At 42.5% G+C, this 20,554-nt stretch overlaps 1 protein-coding gene across 1 annotated transcript in view; it reads right to left on the reverse strand.

Moving 5' to 3' along the window:
- The window catches only part of LOC308304257 (serine/threonine-protein kinase PAK 3-like), a gene marked incomplete at both ends in the record, with an annotated part of 43,102 nt that extends 22,768 nt beyond the window's left edge, over positions 1 to 20,334 (reverse strand). Inside the window, 4 exon segments of the mRNA XM_080748823.1 lie at positions 11,920 to 11,957; positions 12,275 to 12,428; positions 19,484 to 19,584; positions 20,163 to 20,334. Coding sequence (XP_080604949.1) covers positions 11,920 to 11,957; positions 12,275 to 12,428; positions 19,484 to 19,584; positions 20,163 to 20,334 — 465 coding nt within the window.
- Positions 20,335 to 20,554: the final 220 nt, after the last annotated feature.

Consider the following 20,554-nt stretch of genomic DNA (forward strand, 5'->3'; position numbering starts at 1 on the left):
TAACTCAACACTTGACAATGGTGAGTCGTGACTCGTGGCTATATTATATTAGAGTTAGAGTAATGATGATGGAATGGATGCTAATGCTATGCTGCCTGCTGGCTAATGTACACTGTTGTGGCTAAGTGGCTTTATTGTTTATGTCGGACTTGAGTTTTGGTGCTATAATCAAATGGTTTGCGGATTCAGAATCACAAGAATCTTAGCTTTCAAATGGTATACAGCTTGCAAAGAAATAAACCGCGGAAACCCGAATAAAACGCGATCAAATCCGCGAAAAACCGCTTCGCGCGCGTGCGTGACCCCCCCCCCGCTTCGCGCGCGTGCGTGACCCCCCCCCCCCCCCCCCCCAGACCCGGGCCCCTTTGATCAGGGCCCCCCTGATCTGAAAACCCATGGGGAATAAGGTCTAATTTCGCCACTGGAAAGAACGTACACATTTGAAACTTGGAGATACGAGGTTTCCACCCGAAAACGACGATATACAGTATATGCTTATATGCTATGATTTTGATTTATATTCTGATACATTTGCGTGACTAAAGACGAAACAGAAGCGGGGAGGAGGAGGGGGAGGAGGCGTTACATCCAAAATGACAGTCTGATACTGTAAAGCATACTCAGTGTCACTGTGTAACGTAGATGGACCTAACTGCATTTTAACCATATTAACCGATAACCAATGTACAAAAAGGTGACTGCCACTTAATGTCAATACCCCTAATAAACTATTGCACAGTTTGTGTCCCAAAGCATTGCACTATATAGGAAAGAACAGGTGCAATAAGCGATTTGCGCTTTCACTAAGCTAAACTAAATTACACTTATTTTTGTATAAAATATTTTCGAAACATTATTTTTATTTTAGCATCCCTTTTTCAAGAAAAAGTTGACAACAGCTCCTTTAAGTAGAGTAAAGTAAACTAAATTAATCTAAAGTAAGGAACGTAGAGTAAAGTAAACAGAGGACACTAGAGGCTCTAAAGCAAGTGGTGGGCAACTGTGATGATGGAGAATTTTGACATTCACTCCAGAGGGCCACAATGCATATAATGTCGGGCAGAAACCTCTCATTTCCATATTTTAACTTTTGTCATAAATGAATGTCCTACTTTGTCATTCTATAGACATGTCACACAAAAGTAGCAAAAATAGCCGATCTACAAGCTCAAAATGTGTCACAGTGTGATGCGTTTTGAGCTTGTAGATCTGCTATTTTATTCAAACCTATATTACAGAGTCCTGGTCTGCCAGTTGAATCAAACCAAGTAATACATCTAGAAAATAAATGATTCACCAAGTGGCTAAAAGTTGGCTATTGCATTTGAAAATAAATAAATATAAACAAGAGCTATTGCAGAGCAAAGTGATGCTATGGTGTCATTTAGTGTTTGACAGAGCCATGCCATGTGTCTACTGTAGGCTGTTGATGTGGGATCACACTGTAGCCAATGTTTACATCAACTAAAACATGCACAAGTAGCGTGCTGCATGTGGCTCATTACAATCCTCCGTGGCATGCGTACTAGCCCTGCTGACTGACAGGTGGTCTAATTGTGAAACGCGAAGTTTCAAATTTGGTCTAAGATGTCTAAAAATAAAAAAAACTGTTATGGTCTGACTGACAGCAATGGTCTGGTCTCCCAGTGCAAAAGCATTGCTGTAATATGCATTGTAAAATGTCATAAATTGACAAGCTGAGAGCTAGGGTAAGGTAAGGTAATGGCCCGTGCAGTCATTTGCTTCACACTCCGTATTGACATTAACATGAGGAGTTGGGAAGAGAATGGAATTTGGTGCCAGCCAGAGAGGTAAAATGAAGGGCACTGGTTGTCAAAATGGGGTCCGGGGAAACTCAAAGAGTACCTGAAGGGGGCCCCAGCTAGAATAACGAACAAACACTAGATTTTTCAGCTATCCGAAAATAGCTGATCGACAGCCATTTTTGTCTTCTCTTATGGGGGTCCCCTGGAATTAAATCTTTTCAAATGTGGGGTCCGAAAGCCAAATACTGTACATATCAAGCTGGGGGGGTCGTTGGCATGAAAATGTTTCAGAAGCACTGGGTGAAGGGAAGGGAGTGGCTTAAAGGGGGGGAGGAGCTTTACCGGGGGAGGAGCTTTAAAGGGGGAGGAGTTTACCTTGTCGTACAACGCGCTGCAGCTTCTGAGACTGACGGGAGGGCCGGACGACAGCATACGGTTCTGAATGTGAGGAGGGTTGACACAATGGGACCAAGGTTTTTACTCAAAAACATAAAAGAAAGGAAAAGTAAAAGCAACCCACACAGCATTATAAAGGGGTATTTCACCAAAAATGTAAACAAACAAAAGAACAAGCTGCACACATAATGACACATATAATATCCAACACTATGATAAATGATGGATGATTTCAATGATAGAAGTGAGGAGGATAAGTTAAAATAAAATGACGGAAATTAGAGAAATCATTTAGCATTGCTCATAGGGCTTCACTGAGTTACAGTATGAACAGGTTGGTACTGCACTGAAAGAAGGTCTAGACTAGAGATATCCATATATTTGTACATAGCTATGGATTTGATAGTTGTCATGCATATCAATCTTTGTCAATAAAAACAAATTAATAAAAACTATGTACAATGATTTATATTAGATAAAATCAATGTAAATGATTACACAAATGATTAGAACTAAATCGATCTAAAGCAAGGCTGATGTCAAGGCTTAAAGGTTGATTTATGCTTTGTCGCATCATCTTGCATGACAGTGTCGTGCACCAGAAACGGCATTCTGAATCCGTAGGGCCGCCATTTTTGATGCACGACAACTCGTGCGACGGGGTATAAACTAGGTATAAAATAAGCTCTCTCAGACAACGCAACTGGGATGCATAAATGGGTGAAATGCCCCTTCAAACTAAAGGTTCTGAGTGTACAGGGAAGTGAGGACAGTCCTCACTTCTATGATGGATGTCTTACTCCGTGTGTCGCCGTGTGTGTCCGATAGGGACACGATAACCTTGTTCCAAACCAAACGCCACCATTAGCATAATGCTGCCGTAATAATGGATGAAAACATTGTTTAGGTCAAGTTATCAGTTTGTTATCATGTACTGGTCCGTACCAGGGATGTCAACACAGCTGAACTGTAGGGGGCAGACATTTTTAATCCACAACTGAATGGATCATCAGTATGTTGTCAGGCAGAAACCCTGTATCTCCAATCTTTTTAATTATTATCATTTATTTCATATTATATAAAATAGGGCATTCATTTATGAAAAGACAGATTCAACGAGAAAAATACCTGATCAACTGTTCATTTTCAGGATTCAGAATTCAAAACCATCAAAAGTAGCAGATCTACAAGCTCAAGCTTGTAGAGCTGCTACTTCTACTGCAGAAACCTTGTATCTCCAAGTTTCAAATTTGTATGTTTTTTTCTTAAAGTAAAGCCCTGCTTCAAAAGCTTGTAGATCAGCTATTTTCACTAATTTAAATCATTTTTAAAATGATAAATACAAAACGAACGGTTTTGGTCATACAAGGTTTCCATCCGACAACAACGATATGTAACATGTTCCATTCTATGTCTCATTAGTGGGTGAATGATAGAGTCTGCTGTCACCAGGCCTTCCCAGCATAGCAGCCATACCGTTGTGCTGTTTATGTCTTCACACTTTAAGAGGCCGTTGAGCTCCTCGTGCTGCTATACACTCATTGTCATCTGGCACTTAGCGGTGCTCAGGGACAAGGCCCCGCTGTTGTTGTAGCGTACGCACACCATCACATACGGTACATACCGACATGGACTAGCTCAGTGGCCTTGTGGTTAAAGCAATGGTTCTCAAAGTAGGGTCCGGAGGGACTTTTACAGGGTCCCCAGCTAAATGATAGTTAGGAACCAAATGGACCATTATGGGTCTGTAACTCAAAGAGTTGTACAAGGTCCATTTGGATCCATTGAGTTAAATTAACATTGATTTTACGATATAAATTGAGGTCTCAGAGATATAAATGCCATTGAATGGGGCTCCGTAGCCTAATGCATGTCAAACTGAGAGTCCTTCAAATTAAAATTGTTGAGAATCACTGCTAGAGCCATGAAAATCTTCTCTTATATGGGGTCCCTGGCATATAGTTTTAAATGGGGGTCCGCAGGCAAATACGTATCAATTTGTCCTTGACATGAAAACATGAAAAAGTTTTGAGAACAACTGGGTTAGTGTATCCGCCCTGAGCCTGGGGGGTCGGGGTTCGATCTCCAGCCGGGTCATACCAAAGACATATACTGTATAGCGTCATGTCCATCCGTGTCACGCTAAGGAAACAGGAGATAGGCTCCTCCTGCCTTATGGGCCTCATGGCTCGACAAGGCTTATTACTACGGTACATAAGGTACTAACCTGCACAAACACACACAACTGCGGTACGACGGACGACAATCAATAAAGTTCTATCTATCATAAGTGAACGTAATGTTTTAGAATTGTGTTTTTGGTGTCTTATTAAACGCGTAAGGGATGGGTCGTGAGAAAAGATACTTAAACAAAAACTCATTCATTCATTAGCCTGCTCTCTCGCGTTTTCATCTGCATCTGCATATACAGTATACCGTAATGCATTTGTTGCTCTATGAAGCAGTCTGTAATGAGGATTTGTAAAAGGTCTGTCATAAATTACTCTTGACAGAATGGGGTGAGTTTTCAGCCTGAGATTGCACCGGCTGCATTTAAGAACAGAGGAGATGAAAATAGCGGGACCGCTCCTGTTTTAGACGTTATTGATGCATTGATGCTTTGCGTGACGTAGTGCTCTTATTACCATTAGCGATGCCTGAAAATGTAGCGCTCATAATCTTCCAACGTAAATAAGCTACCAAGCATTACAGTCTAGTCTACGTACAGTATGAGTGTACCCACTCACAGCAACATCGTGTTGTGTTCATTTACAAATTGCCGCTGTCAGGCAGATTTCCATATTTTAACTTTTTGTTTTTTCATACTGTGTCAAACACAAGCATCAAAAGCAGCAGATCCAAAATCACTGCAGTGTTTTGAGCTTGTGGATTAGATATTATCATTCACAAACCTATACCGCAGGGTTCCCCAATAGGCGCCCCGCGGGCCATTTGCGGCCCGCAGGGGGCTACTGTCTGGCCCCCACCAACCCCAGTAATAATGGTGGTCTAAGAGCAGCAACAACACTAGTATATCGTCGTTGTCAGGTGGAAATCTCGTATCTCCAAATGTGTACGTTCTTTCGCAAATCATACAAGGCCATCACACAAAAGTAGTGAAAACAGCAGATCTACAAGCACACAACGCCTCGCGGTGCGAGGCGTTGTGTGCTTGTAGATCGCTGTTTTCACCCGTTTAAATCATTTTTAAAATGATAAATGCAAAACGAACGTTTTTTGGACATTGGGGAACCCTGCTATACCGTATGCTCTATACAGTACAACCCAGCGAGCCCATAAAGAAAGGAACTGCAGTGCAGACTGAGGCGTTAACCTTTGCCTACAGTATATTATGAAATATCCGAGACCTTTAAGGTTTTACGGATGATGCATCTGAACATCGATTTACGATTTAAAGCAATGTATTCTATTGCTAGTTTGACCCATTCTGACAATCTTTTAATCTTGTAAAAATGACTCAAATTAGTTGTGGCAACTGACAACTTTAATCCTTAAAGTCCCTTTTTTTCCAGGATTCAAATAAAAAAACATCAAAAGTAGCTACAACAGCTTCAACTTGCAGATCTGCTACTTTTAATGCATTTTGTGTGGTGATCTATGACGTTAATTTACAAAAGAAAAAAAAGTTAAAATATGGAGAGGTATCTGCCTGACAGCAATGAAAGTGTATCCATCTTACGAGCTTAATCATGTTCAGAGGAGGTAGAGACAGTAACAGAGAAGCTGATGTACGCGACAGACACAGACAACAGTACCAATCACAAACTGCACTGTAAGAGTATCACAACAAAATATGTAGGGTTAATCTAAAGGGGGCTAAATTGCTCTATATTCTGATAGTAATCATTGCTATTAGAGATGCACCGATCAGGTTTTTTGGGGCCGATACCGATCACCGATCAGCTGGAATCAATATCTGCCGATACCGATATTACCGATCGATCAAAGCACCGATATTACCAACGATATTACCGATCGATCACAGCGTGAAATCCATAAATTCTTCTATTGTGTCACTGTCGGAGCATTTATATATTTAATGATTCCTCTTACACAACATTGACATTGTATATATTAATTCAATTCAACTTTATATTTTAAGGTCATGATTTGATTCGATTCTCAATATGATATATTATCGTAAATCATTTTAGTCCTAGGAAAATTCCTCCTCAAGAAAAACAAAACAAAAAGGTTTTCTCATAAAGACAGTGGCAATATTGTCTATCCTTCATTATTTTCAAGGTTATTTGGCTATAATGGTTAATAGCAACAATAATAGGCCAAATAGGCCCTTAAGATTTTCTGTACACTATATACATATTTGGGGTCCTTGCTCTTGGCATGAAAATGTTTGAGAACCACTGTTCTTAAACAATATCAGACAACAACATTTCTGTTTGACTGACCTTCCCAGTTTTTTATTTTTATAGACCTGTTTGCTGGAAAAAACAGGATATGGCAACACTTTTTATAGACCTGTTTGCTTGTTTCTGTCGCAGAAACTAAATGGCAACGCGTCATCCTCCTTACATCTAGTGCTAACGGTTAGCACCTGTGGAAATGACTGTTTTAAACTATATAAGGGAACTACAAACGTTATCCTTAGATCGACAACAACTACCTCCAACTGTTGTCCTCCAATGACTTTGGAATTATGTTTTTTGGAATTAAGTTTAACATCAACGTTACAGCCTCTCTCTCTTCTCTCACGTCGCAGAGAGAGAGAGAGAGAGAGAGAGAGACGAGCGGAGCCTCGTTAGCCCAAAGAGAGAGAGAGAGAGAGAGAGAGAGAGACAGACACGAGCGGAGCCTCGTTAACCCAAAGAGAGAGAGAGAGAGAGAGACACGAGCGGAGCCTCGTTAACCCAACACAGCTGAAAACGCATTCATCTGATCACTCAAATCGTGGATTTTACTTTGAGAAGTCAACACCTACAAAGGTAGAAGTAGGCTACTATTCCAATGGTGTATCCAATATGTTTAAAACAAACAACTTTCATCTCACTCTGTCCCCCTTTCTTCGGTGCATGTCTGTGTGTGGTGTGGGAGGAGGGGGGGGATTAAGTGGCTCACAGACAGAAGTGAACATGGAGCCGCACGCACGCACGCACGCACACACACACACACACACACACACACACACACACACACACACACACACACACACACACACACACACACACACACACACACACACACACACACAGACAGACAGACAGACAGACACACACACACACACACACACACACACACACAAGAGAAGAGAGGAGAACAGAGCTCTCCTTCGTCAGAAGCACGCATGCACAACGCGCACGTGAATCGAACGTCAACGTCCCTTTTGCTTCAATCCCTTGATCGGCTCGCTTTGATCCAATTATGGAAACACCGATCAAAACCGATATGGCCTTGATCGGCCGATCTGATATCGGAACCGATCAATCGGTTCACCTCTAATTGCTATAGAGTGTTTGTTCAATAACAGGGGTCTCCTCCTCTCTCCAGCACATTTTCAGGTCAATTTGATCCAATCATGGGAGAGAGAACTCACACAGGAAACAAGATAAAGAAGTGAAATTGGAAGCGATTAAACTAAAAACTAAAAAGCAGATAAAATTGGAACTGGAACACTAAAATAAAAGTGAAACTGATAAATTATCTTTGAGTAGTTCTCTCTCCTGTTTGGATTAAAATGGTCTCCTGACCTGATAACTGAAGAGCTGGAGAGGAGGGGAGACCACCCCTGCTATACTGAACAACCACTATAACATAAACAATATCAGAAGAATATAGAGCTTTAGTATTTTAACAAAAAACATGTACCCCCTTTAATTCTGTGCATGTATAAATGGACCCATCATGGGTTTACCAGGGTACGCACCTCATGCCTTCTAAATACTGTCCTACGTTTTCAGAAAAACTTCAAATATTTAAATTCAAGAATTACAAAAAGTATGTTAAAAACAAGCTTTGAAGGAAATCCCAATTCTGCATGAATATGTACGACTATCACAACTTAAGGCCTGAAAATTACCCACACTACATGAGGCTTTCACTGAGATAATAACATAATAACACTACTGACCATTGAATGCACACACTGGTCATCCATCTTGTTGGTTCAACTCCTCACTGCCTTCTAAAGCACCTTGTCTAAATACAGCCTAGACCCCATGCCCCTCCTGAACTGATACTAGGTGATCTGATCAGGTCAGTTGAAACTACTCTTTCAAACCCCTCCCCAATGAGTCCCACTACAGCAGGGTTTCTGGTACAAGGGGACCTCTAACTGCATTTTGGCTAAATTACAAAGATGTAGTTTACTATAAATTACCAATAACCAATTTCCTTGTTTGTCTCATTTAACCAACTTTGACCCTAGCAGGCGGCCATAGCTGAACCCTGGTTGTCACAAGTTCGATTCCAGGCCAGGCCAGCAATGTCGACGTGAGTCCTTGAGCAAGACTCTTAAACCCTAATTGCTCACACGTTCCTTGAGGGGCAGCGAATCAGCTGGGTTGGGCTGAAAATACTGAATTTCCCTCGCGGGAGGAGTAGGTAACTATTATTATTATATTTATCAAGATGTTTCTAGATAGGGTTAGGGTTAGGATTTGTCAAAGAAATGTCACAATCTTGCCGAAATGTTGGATCTACAAGCTTGTAGATCGGCTATTTTTGAATAATCAATGTAGGGTCTTAAGTAGTTAAACTATCGACATCTTTAGTGATGATGAAAGCACTGTCGTTGAAGCTCTAGGTTTCTCCTGGTTTGGCCGCTGTAGTTTTTAAGTTAATTGCACTTTGAAAGGGTTCACTCAACACTCAGGATTTTACTGTGTACAATAATAACACATGCCCTGTGGGGACGTCTCTCCCTCGCTTCGGACTGAAAACCATTTTAGGAGAGGATAACGAAAATGAGCCCCAACATGACAGGAAGGCCACAGCCTTCAGCAGGGAGGAGAGGCCAGTGTCTAACTGATATGGAGTGAAAGGAAAGGAATTGCCATTTTGGAGGAAAAAAAAACATAAAAGGCCTGCCTGTCTTGTGTTGGCAGCTCTACAACATCATAGAAAAGTGGCTGCACACACCTTAATTAGCCAAAGTGCCAAAAGTTTTACTGTAGGACACAGAGTAACAATAGTTAAGGCGTGTGCGGCCACTTTACTGTTGGTTAAGAAATGTTTCTGAGATTTCACTGCCGTGAGCCTGCACCACCACAGAGACTTGGTGTGCGTAGCTTTCCTGTGCACAGCACTGGCAATCAAAGTATAGATAATCCTCCTGGTCAAATATTACTCAACTACAAGAGAAAGATGCTCTGTTAAAAGTTGTACGTGCACTGTACTTGCTTAAAAAAATACTTTTGCGGAAGCAAAAGTAGAATATTTATCTTTGAAATGTAGTGGACTGAAACACCTACACACAAAGCCAGACGTAGGAGTGGTTATCACCGCTCAAAAATGTGAATACTCAAGTACAGATACTTGTCAGTACAATACAGTACTCAAGGAAATGCACTTTGTTACTGTCCACCCCTGCTGGCATTGCAGCCTCGGTGATGTAATCAGTGATGTCACCAGTGATGTCATCAGTGACGTTAGCTCGTGATGAATGACTTTCCAGGAGCCTTCGTCAGCCAGCTGATGAACAACTACCAACTCCCTTGTGCAAAGCTCCGTCTGTCTTTAAGATAAAGATAATCTGGACAGGGAACTTGTTTGTTTTCTTGTTAGTTTTTTTTAAAAGATAATCAGATAAACTAAATGCCATTTGTCACTGAAGCCCATTAAGTTGAGTTATAGGGATTTAGTCCGGGGTGCATAGAAGAATAGCTGAGTCACCTCTCAACTGTGACGGCTGTGAAAGTCCGGGGAATACCAGTTTGACAGATACCCTGGACCCGCCACGTCTAACCTGGTAGAACCTGTCACGACCTCACCACACCCCGACGCAGTGAAGCGTAACCCCAGCATGAGGCAGGCAGACACACACACACACACACACACACACACACACACACACACACACACACACACACACACACACACACACACACACACACACACACACACACACACACACACACACACACACACACACACACACACACACACACACACCCCGCATCGCTCTATGTCCCCCTGGGACTGAACAGCACTGCATCTGCAATGAGCACACTTTGTTGTTTCATTTCCTTGTTTTAGTTCAGCAAGCTCCAACGAAAAGGCATTTAACCACTTGAACTACAGCATATATATGCCTGGGTGGGGGGCAAAAAAAGCAGATCTACAAGTTCAAAACGCGTCACAATGCGACACGTTTTTTAGTGTGTAGTATAAACTGCTCACTCCTCCTCAGTGACATGTGTTCTCCTTTTATGTTATTATCAGGAATTTAAACTATTTTTGTTGTAGATATTTTTGTTGCACTCTTGCTTTTTCCAGATATTTTGAGTGTTAAATGTTTAATGAAAACAGTCCCATTGGCTTTGTTTGTGTCGTCCATTTGGCGTGTTTTGGTACTGACTGTACTCCATCAATCAATCAATCAATAAATCAATCAAAAGCCTGGGGATAATGTAGGTTTTTACGGGGTTCCTCAGATTCCTCAGGGCTCTATCCTTAGCCCACCTCTCTCGCTCAAGTGCGTTTCTACTCGGCACTAACCTCACGTCACCTATTCGTTCATCGTTCAACTGGACCGTGTGATCCGGTTTAGAAGAAAAGGAAGGGGGAAAAAAACGATTGTGTTCCCAATGCGAGGCGTTGTGAGAATGTAGATCTGCTGTTTTCACAATAAAACCGTGTCATACAAAATGTAATGCCTCAACTCTTAGTGCTCGTCAGGGTGGGGGTCCCCAGTTAAAATATTTGGGGGTCGGGGCCTGAAAAGGATGAGAACCACTGTCGTAGAAGATGCCCTGCAGAGCTCATGCCAGTTGGCAGGTATGGAAACTTCACGTCATGTGTGGTGGGGGAACATAATGGACCATTGGAAGTTTAAGTCTAGGGATAAACAGTATGCTTGTGTCAGTTCATTCATGTAGCCACCAGACAGAACAGAATACAAACATTGAGACTATGTGTGGAAAAGCATCACAGCTCCTGGCATCACAATCATCGCATTAAAACAACCTGCTGACTGTCATGGGGTTTAAGAGTTACATACATGAAAGTGCGAACAACTACTTCCGAATGACCAAGATTGTGTGAAGAAATGATGTGTATGACAGTACAGTTAGAGGCCAAAGACCCAGGGCAGAGCTAATGGAACTTATGTAACACACAGACGGTCAGATGAGGTCAATGTACTCGATGCAGGCAGACACATGTCTGCCTTATAATTATGGTTCTCTATAAAGAAACAACCAGATCTGTCCAGCTGATACAAAGCATAAGCACAATAAAGGATATATCTATAGTTAAATGCTTATTGTTTGTAATGATATCCATAACACGGTCCAATTGGATCGCGTTCCTCTTTAGAATGCATTGAAGTTCTCAGTATTATAATGATGGTAACCTACCGCTATGCTAGGCTTTTGGTAAGCATTATAACCGATAATTATAACATTGTGAGTGAATCTTAACAATAGCAGCCGACAGTGCTACAAAAGCAACTCGGTTTAAGATGAATGCTATTCTTAATTACATTTTGCATTAAGAAAAGAAAGGAGGATGTTCAGAAACGTAGAAAAAATTAGGAATTTTACGATGCATGAGTACTTACCAAAGTGTTAGCCGCTATGTAGCCATGTGCGGATTTGTCTGAAATCAGAAGAAAGGGTTTTCTTATAGAAAAGATCATGCTAAGAAAAAGAAAACTTTTAAAACACATTTTTGGACACTGCTCCTACACTTTTTGCCCTAAAATCACGCAAATCGGTACACAGTATGTCTACACTCATGTCAACAACATGGATCTGTCCCATATAGCGCCACCATCAGGCCGGTTTTTCAAACACATTTTTAGACACTGCTCCTACACATTTTGCACTAAAATCACGCTGCGACCTGACGTCGCTTATCTCCCGATTAGGGAGTCTTACTGGTATATGTTATTCATACAGTACAACAGTGCGTACCTCCTGAAGTGAAGCTCATGTACTTCTGGTTGTTGACGGTCTCCTTGGAGTCGTAGAACTTGAGAACGTCCAGGACGGCCTGCGGGTTCTTCTTCTGCTCCAGCTTGGTGATGTTGGAGGTCTGGAGCAGCCGGGCCCACTGCTCCGGTATGCCCTGGGAGAGAGAGAGGGATTATTTTTTGGGTCTGAAGCCATGTATGAGTTAGTCACAACAAACATTACAAAAACAATACTTGGACCGAAAAGGTGTAAACGGTGTAGGCTTAAGCGCGAGGAATTTTTAACCACAATAAAGACAGGAATTTCATGGAGGCCATGATTGAAGGCCATGGACTGCAGTTTCCTCTCGTTAGATGCAGCAGTGCAAGTTGATTTTTTTTTTGGAACAACTCAGACAAATTTAGGCAAAGCCCTTCAAAATATTATAATGGGGCCTTGATACCCTGTCCACACTGCCCCGGTTTGGCCTTGATACCCTGTCCACACTGCCCCGGTTTGGCCTTGATACCCTGTCCACACTGCCCCGGTTTGGCCTTGATACCCTGTCCACACTGCCCCGGTTTGGCCTTGATACCCTGTCCACACTGCCCCGGTTTGGCCTTGATACCCTGTCCACACTGCCCCGGTTTGGCCTTGATACCCTGTCCACACTGCCCCGGTTTGGCCTTGATACCCTGTCCACACTGCCCCGGTTTGGCCTTGATACCCTGTCCACACTGCCCCGGTTTGGCCTTGATACCCTGTCCACACTGCCCCGGTTTGGCCTTGATACCCTGTCCACACTGCCCCGGTTTGGCCTTGATACCCTGTCCACACTGCCCCGGTTTGGCCTTGATACCCTGTCCACACTGCCCCGGTTTGGCCTTGATACCCTGTCCACACTGCCCCGGTTTGGCCTTGATACCCTGTCCACACTGCCCCGGTTTGGCCTTGATCACAACCTTTTCTCTTTTGCTTCTTTTCTGTCAATATGGCTTTTAGACACCTTGGTTTCTTTTAGTGTCTAAAAGTGTGTTGAGATTCTGAATTCTGAGATGTATATGTAAGCTGTATTTATTTACTTATTTTGCTGATATAGTAATTCTCGACCCTTAAATTCAAATAAAAATCATTGTTTTATTTGATGGCCTTGCTGCTGCTCTGGCATTTGACCTTTGTGCCCTCCAAGAATGTACAACAACTACAGACCAAGTGGCCTCAAGTTGTCACTAAAACACTGAGATTCCAGACCTGGCTGCCTGCAACTCACGGCGAGCTTGTAGATCTGCTAATTTCCACTATCCCTCTTTATATGATAAAGCATCATATTGTACAGTATATATAGGGCTTACGTGGTTTGACTTTGAGGTCAAAATGGTGACGTTGCTTCCGACTCAGTAACTGGTAGAACTGGATTGGTGTCTTTGTGTGTGTGTGTGTGTGTGTGTGTGTGTGTGTGTGTGTGTGTGTGTGTGTGTGTGCGTGCGTGCGTGCGTGCGTTGTTGCTATTCTTGTAGCCTGTTATCCTCGTGAAAGCCTTTACTGATGATGCTGATAACAGCTGTATAGCCTACTGTCCTACATATTCATGGACTCACATGTTATTGGAGTGGAAAACCACTCCGAGTAAAAAGCAGCTCATTTTGAAGACTGCAGTGTATAACGTTCCTTTTTACTTACTTATAGTCAAAAAGGAGGGTCATCAACGTGTCCGTGTCAAAATGTGTCCGTGGCTAGACTTGTTTATTTCCCACTGGTTATTTTAGTTTATTTCAAGAAAGGGAGAACACAATTGATTTCTTACACGAAAGCATTCTAATGTCCTTATTTTGTCCCCATTTAGGCCTAGAATTATTGAATGCTTTAACCAGTGAAAAATAGCAGATATAAAAGCTCGCGAGCTTGTAGATCTGCTATTTTTGAAAAAGTCTTCAAAGGGAACGTTTGTAACTCAAATTTTGCTTCTGGGTGGTCCCTGGAACTAAATATTTTGAGATGGGGGTCCGTGGCCAAATAAATATCATTTTGGGGGTCGTTCACATGAAAAGGTTTGAGAACCACTGACACTCTCTCAAGAACAGACCAACTGAGCTCCATTTAAGTGAAAAGGACCTTTTCTTTGACGATGGCTGGCCAGATTGCTGACATAGAAACATATGGTTTTCAAAACACCTGAGAAGGATTCAAAAGACACTTATAGAATCGGGTCAAAATTCAAATTTTCATGATTTTTCAAAAATAGCAGATCTACAAGCTCGCAGCGCGGCACTCGGTGCCGCGCTGTGAGCTTGTATATCTGCTATTTTTCAATAGTTAAAGCATACAATAATGATACACAATAATGTGTACCCGTTCTGTAATGTAACGTGTGATGAATGTACTGAATGTACCCAGCAAGGGCGAGCTCCCAGAGTGTCCACGACCGCAGACGCGTCCTCCCACCACACCCCCACTGTTGTGCTCAAACTCGTTGGGAAAAACGCGCACGCAGCATCTCACCAGTGTCGCTCCGTCCTCCCGTGAGGACACCCGTCCTCAAGACTGTGCGTCCACAGGGTTAGCATTTCACCAGGGTAGCATCGCCAGCGTTGAGCTCCGAAAGCGTCGGCAGGTTAGCATGTTACCAGCATTAGTTTTACTGAGGTTAGAGTTAGGGTTAGGTTTAGGTGGTAGGTCCTCCCGTACGGGATGTTAAACTGGGAGTCGGGGACTTAGCCAGTATGGCAGTGAGGGGCGGCATAGCTCAGGGGTAGAGAAACCGTTATTAGAGCACGAAGGGTTCCCGAAGGGTTCCCAGTTCGAATCCGGGCTCCCCCAGAGTTAATGTCGAAGTGTCCTTGGGCAAGACTCTGAACCCCTAATTGCTCCCGGTGAGTAGGTTGGTGCCTTGCATGGTTTCCTCCGCCACCGGTGTATGAATGTGTGCGTGAATGGGTGAATGTAATGCACAATCTATGTAAAGCGCTTTGGTTAAAAGCGCTATATAAATGCACCATTTACCATTTTTTACCATTTGCCACAATGTACAAGTCTAATTCGTGTTCCGTCCGCGGAGAGGACGCGTCTAATCCGCGGGCAGACGTGTCTAATCCGCGGGCGGACGCGTCTGCGGTCGAGGACACTCCGGGAGCTCGCCCTTCCTCACATTCTAATGTCCTTATTGTGTTCATGTTATGTGTGGTGAAAAGTACTGAATGTACGGCTAAGACCCAATGATTGACGTGTCAGTCTCCGGGTAGAGGACACCCATTTAATTTATGCAGAAATCCATATCCTTTTAAAAGGTGCAGCACGTTGGCATATAGACACTATGGCACTGCATTATTGCCTACACTGTGTCCTCAGCCAATCCAAAAATCACTATCTGCCCAAGTCATCTATTTGACTTATAGGCGGATAGTGATTTTGGAACGTAGCAAGCATTCTGATAGGCAAAGTTTGTGGGCAATGATGCAGGGTGAATCAGCAGTGATATGCTGCGCTCACACTGGCAGCTACAAAGATACCATTCATTTCCAATGGAAGCCAGCGACATGAAGACACAAAGCTACATCTGACGTTTATAGCTGCTATAAAAGCTACAACAGCTACAAATATGTTTGAAAATGTTAGCTACTACGCCTACTAGTTACTGTGAAGGTTTTGATTATTATTACAAAACATACCCTAACCACTTCAGCCCTATATGCATTTTTGGCCAACGAGGGGTCCCATCAAGGGAAGTTCTTTAAAGGGGAAGACCACCCATTTTCAATATTGAACTATGTCATTAATATACCTTAGAGGAGTTGTGTGGAATTAAAAAAAAAGTTCCCCCTCTTCTGTGTTGCCTAGAACTGGAGGATTGATTTTGGAGTTTGTATTGCAACTCACAACGTGATGACATCACACCGTTGTACTTTACAATACAAACCCCAAATACAATCCTACAGTTCTAAGCAACACAGAAGAGGGGGAACTTTTTTTTTATTTCCACACAACTCCTCTAAGGTATATTAATGACATAGTTCAATATGGGTGGTCTTCTCCCCTTTAAGCACACTCCCAAGCAAGGAATAGTTAAAAAGCCTTTAATGACAATGGGCTATTACATATTAGAAACAATAAAAGGCCACTAACGCCTTTACATTTTTGGCCATTTGAAATTGGCCATTTGAAAATAGCAGATCTACAAGCTCAAAATGCGTCGCCATGCAACGCATTGTGAGCTTGTAGATCTGCTATTTTCAAAGGATTTTTAATCCATTTTATACATTCGAAATCTTGTGAAATGGGACATTCTGCATAATGACTACCTTCTACTTTTGGTACATTTTGATACCAATACGTTAGTACTTTTAACACAAGTACATTTTTAATTCCGCACTTTTACTCGTAACTCGAGTCTTTCTACTTACTACACAGCATTGGTACTTTCACTTAGGTTATAAATGTGAGTACTTCCACCAGTGCTTGTTGTAATGAGCTACTTTCCACCCTGTGCTGCTTGTTAGTCAGACCTACATTTCATCCGTGCGTCGCCCCAGGGCGTAGCGTAGCGTAGCGGCTCGGGTTCTTCCCAAAGCACCACCAACTCCTCCACCGCTCTGAGTCTGCTGTCCCTTTTATCTGTGTCACTATAGAGAGCATCACAGAGCGCCGGGACGGGACGGGTTGCCCTGCCCGTTCGCTCTATTATTTAAAAAATGGGTTATGTTATTCTTAGAGATGATTGTTATTGTATTACGATAAGTCAGCACTGTATAGCCTGCAAGGGCGGCCTGTAGATCTTGTATGATAAATATGAACCACGTGTCTTCCTAACCCCCATAAGCACTTATTTTATCATTTCTTTGGCGCCTACATCTGTGTCTTACATGAGATTATGTGCAATGTTATATGCGGTGGTGTGGGGAGGAGAGATACATATTTCTTTAAACGTATTGACACTGGGCCGACACGCTTAATTGGAAGCATACGCTGTGTGCTCTGAATTCTCTCGACCAATTTCCGACTTGTCCAGTGGACTAGAACAGTCTAATCACTTACCTATAGTCACGCACGAAAAATAGCTGATCTACAACAAGCTCACAACCAAGGGCACAGTATCCGGCTCGCCAGTTGAGGCGATATAGGAAGAGACTTCAAGAGAAAGTTCATATGAACAGACGCTGGTTTTGCTGTTTCCCCAGTCCTGGTGTCTTATGCTCCATTCAAGTGGATGGATTTTTGCCAAACTTTACCTTTCATTTTCTTACCTTAACATTGTCATAAATACTTTATGGTTCCAGTCGCTAGTTTAAAGTCTTCTTTCAATCACCATACGTTTTGTTAAATTATGGTCCCATGTGTTTTAAAATTGATGATAAAGTAGCGTATACCATTTCAGGACTGGATGTAGAAAGATGACGGCATGCACACGCTTTCCAAATAGGCTTCATTTACCTCCTGTAAATTACAGTATATGAGCATAACGTAATCCATTCATTTTTACGGTCTATGCTCACAACGCATGGCTCTGTGTTACGTTGTAGATAGGCTATTTTTGCTATTTGTGTATGCCACCATTATACATGTAGTACAAGTATAATGTACGTAGATTTAAGTGGTTAATCAATCAAATAGATTTAGACAATTATGGAAAAGGTACCCCAAAAAAACGGCTTCTCAGTTATTCTTTTAAACCTGCAAGGCCCACCATCGCTTTTTGGACATGTTTTTTAAATCATTTTAAAAAAAATGTTATAATTAGTTTTCCTGTTCTTTTTTCACATTAACATCACTATTAAATCCTATTGTTTAGTATTACAATGCCATTGGCCACAATATTTGCATATAAATACCCCCCACAGAGACTGACATTCACATTTGGTGAGCATTAGAATGTCTAGAACATGTACATATGTTATTATTGTGAGAAATATCCCCAAAATGCAAATTAGTGCATGATTTATGATTCATGGCTATAAAACCTTAAACATAATTTTTTTCCTGTGATTAGGACTCCTACAACACCATCTGATTTAAAAAAAAAAGTCCAGTAGAAATTCATTCGGGCCTTGCAGGGTTAACCTGCATGAGCAAGATTAAGTTGGGTATTGGTTCTAAACTTTTCAGGTAATTGCCACATTTTCTGGACTTGCAGATAGGGGGATAGGAGTCAAAACTTTTAATTCCGTGGCAGTGTTTATGATCTCAGAGTTGATAGCCAGAAACTGTGTCCTGCGGCCAGAAAGCCCTCTGAAACAGTTATCATCACACTGCCTGTGCCAGATGATTCCGTAATGAACATGGGCTTTGGAGAGCCGCTTAGCGCCAGACTATTTATCTGAACGGCAATTTGCATTCCGCTCAGGAAGGAAATATGCAAATAATCGCTCTAATCAGAACCGCAGACTTGAGCGAAAACCGACACAAACTTTCTTATTCTTTTCACACCTTCATGTGCTGTAATTTGAAGACTTAACTGTGTTTATGCCTGGAGCTGAATCTACCATCGTATTACCATAATCATATTATGTCATTACAGTAACCAGGCTACTACTACCAGGCAGCTCTAAGTTTTCTGTCATTAATTACAGTAACCAAGCTACATCTACAACTAAGTTTTCTGTGAGTGGGCGAGTGAGTGTGTCTGAACAAATATGCCCAAATATGGACATTGGACACGCCTGACATCACAGCACTGATGAATCGGCGTTGTTCAGCAACGGGTTTTGTTGTGTGACAGTCTGGAGCTCGATCAGAGAGAGAGAGAGAGAGAGAGAGAGAGAGAGAGAGAGAGAGATGCAATAACCCGGCCATTGCTGGGTACCGAAACCTTAGTAGTCAGCACGCTGATCGCCGTTTGATTGATTGATCGATTGAGTACTTTATTAATAACAGTTTGCAAATAGTACGGTGGTACGATAATACAAGGGTGCTAAAAGGATAACACAAACAGCCTTACAAGGGCTCACTTCCATTGTGGTCCTTCTAGTGTATATTCAATTAATCGAGAATTGAACGCGAGGTCTAAGCTCTGTGTTTTCTGCCTGTACAACAACAAAATCCTTTTTTGTTCATTTAAATCAGAAGAGTGAGTGCACAAAACGTAATGGGTCCATTTGGTTACAGATTAAATTACCAGTGGAAGCTGTATGTTGTGTGTGTGTGTGTGTGTGTGTGTGTGTGTGTGTGTGTGTGTGTGCGTGCGTGCGTGCGTGCGTGCGTGCGTGCGTGCGTGCGTGCGTGCGTGCAACGTCTACTCACTGTAAACTCTCCCGTCACAGCGTCAAAGCCCACATGGATGGTGTGTTCAAAGTCCGAGGGAAGGGAGATCTCTGGTCGCTCCTTCTCCTTCTTCTTGTTTGCTGCATGGGAGAGAGGAGCAGAGAGGAATAGATACAGTATGTACTGTATATATGGCTGATGATGTCACATGTGCTTTTATTATTAAACTGTTGAGCTGTCCTCAACGGGTGAAGCAGGGTGGTGTCCTAGCTCTGGTCCATAGCGTTAGTGGAGTTCTCCCTAACGCTATGTTCCTCTACCTCCACCCTGGTTTGGCGAATCCGGAAAGCCCTGCCATCTGGTCCGAAAATGACACAAACTGTTTCGCCCCTCACCAAACCAAAGGTATCAGTGGACAGTTGAAGCTTACTCCACTTAGTGGACGTGGTCTGAGCCCCCCACCACGCGCTTAAAATACATTTCTAGGGCGAAATGAAAAATATTCCACCGGATGGAGACACTTTTCCTGGTTGAAGACTCTTTTTACAAAACAGGGCTTCCAACGTCGCAAGCGTGTTTACATTCGAATAGCAATTTAAGTATTCGACTGTAATACATTTTTTCTAATATTCGACTTTTAGTCGAATCATGAATTTCGTTCTGACAGCCCTAATGGTGACTAGTTGAGGATGGGGAGTTGGAGGGGGGCTATACTTACTCTTGTCTCCCCCAGGGAAGATGGAGCGCAGGCGGGCTTTCTTGTTCTTCTCTTCGGGAGCCATTGGAAGCGGTTTAGAGGCGTGATTCACTGATAGAGAGTCTCGGGAACTGCTGTTCATTCTCAAGGGGGGGGCAGGCGGTTTCTCTTCAATATCCACACTATCAGACATCTTTAACGGCACTCACAGTGTCCTGCGTTGGAAGAAGAAGAGACGAGAGGGACAGGAGAGAGGAGACTTAGTCGAGTGAAACTGATATTTCAGCTTCTGAGCTAATAGATGAAGCCAGTTTGGATGGCAGGATATCGTGGTTGTCGGGTGGAAACCTTGTACTGTATCTCCAAAACCGTTAGTTTTGTATTATCATTTTAAAAACGATTTGAACTAGATT

This window comes from Nannobrachium achirus (assembly GCF_963921795.1).
Source record: "Nannobrachium achirus genome assembly, chromosome: 19".
Taxonomy (NCBI): domain Eukaryota; kingdom Metazoa; phylum Chordata; class Actinopteri; order Myctophiformes; family Myctophidae; genus Nannobrachium; species Nannobrachium achirus.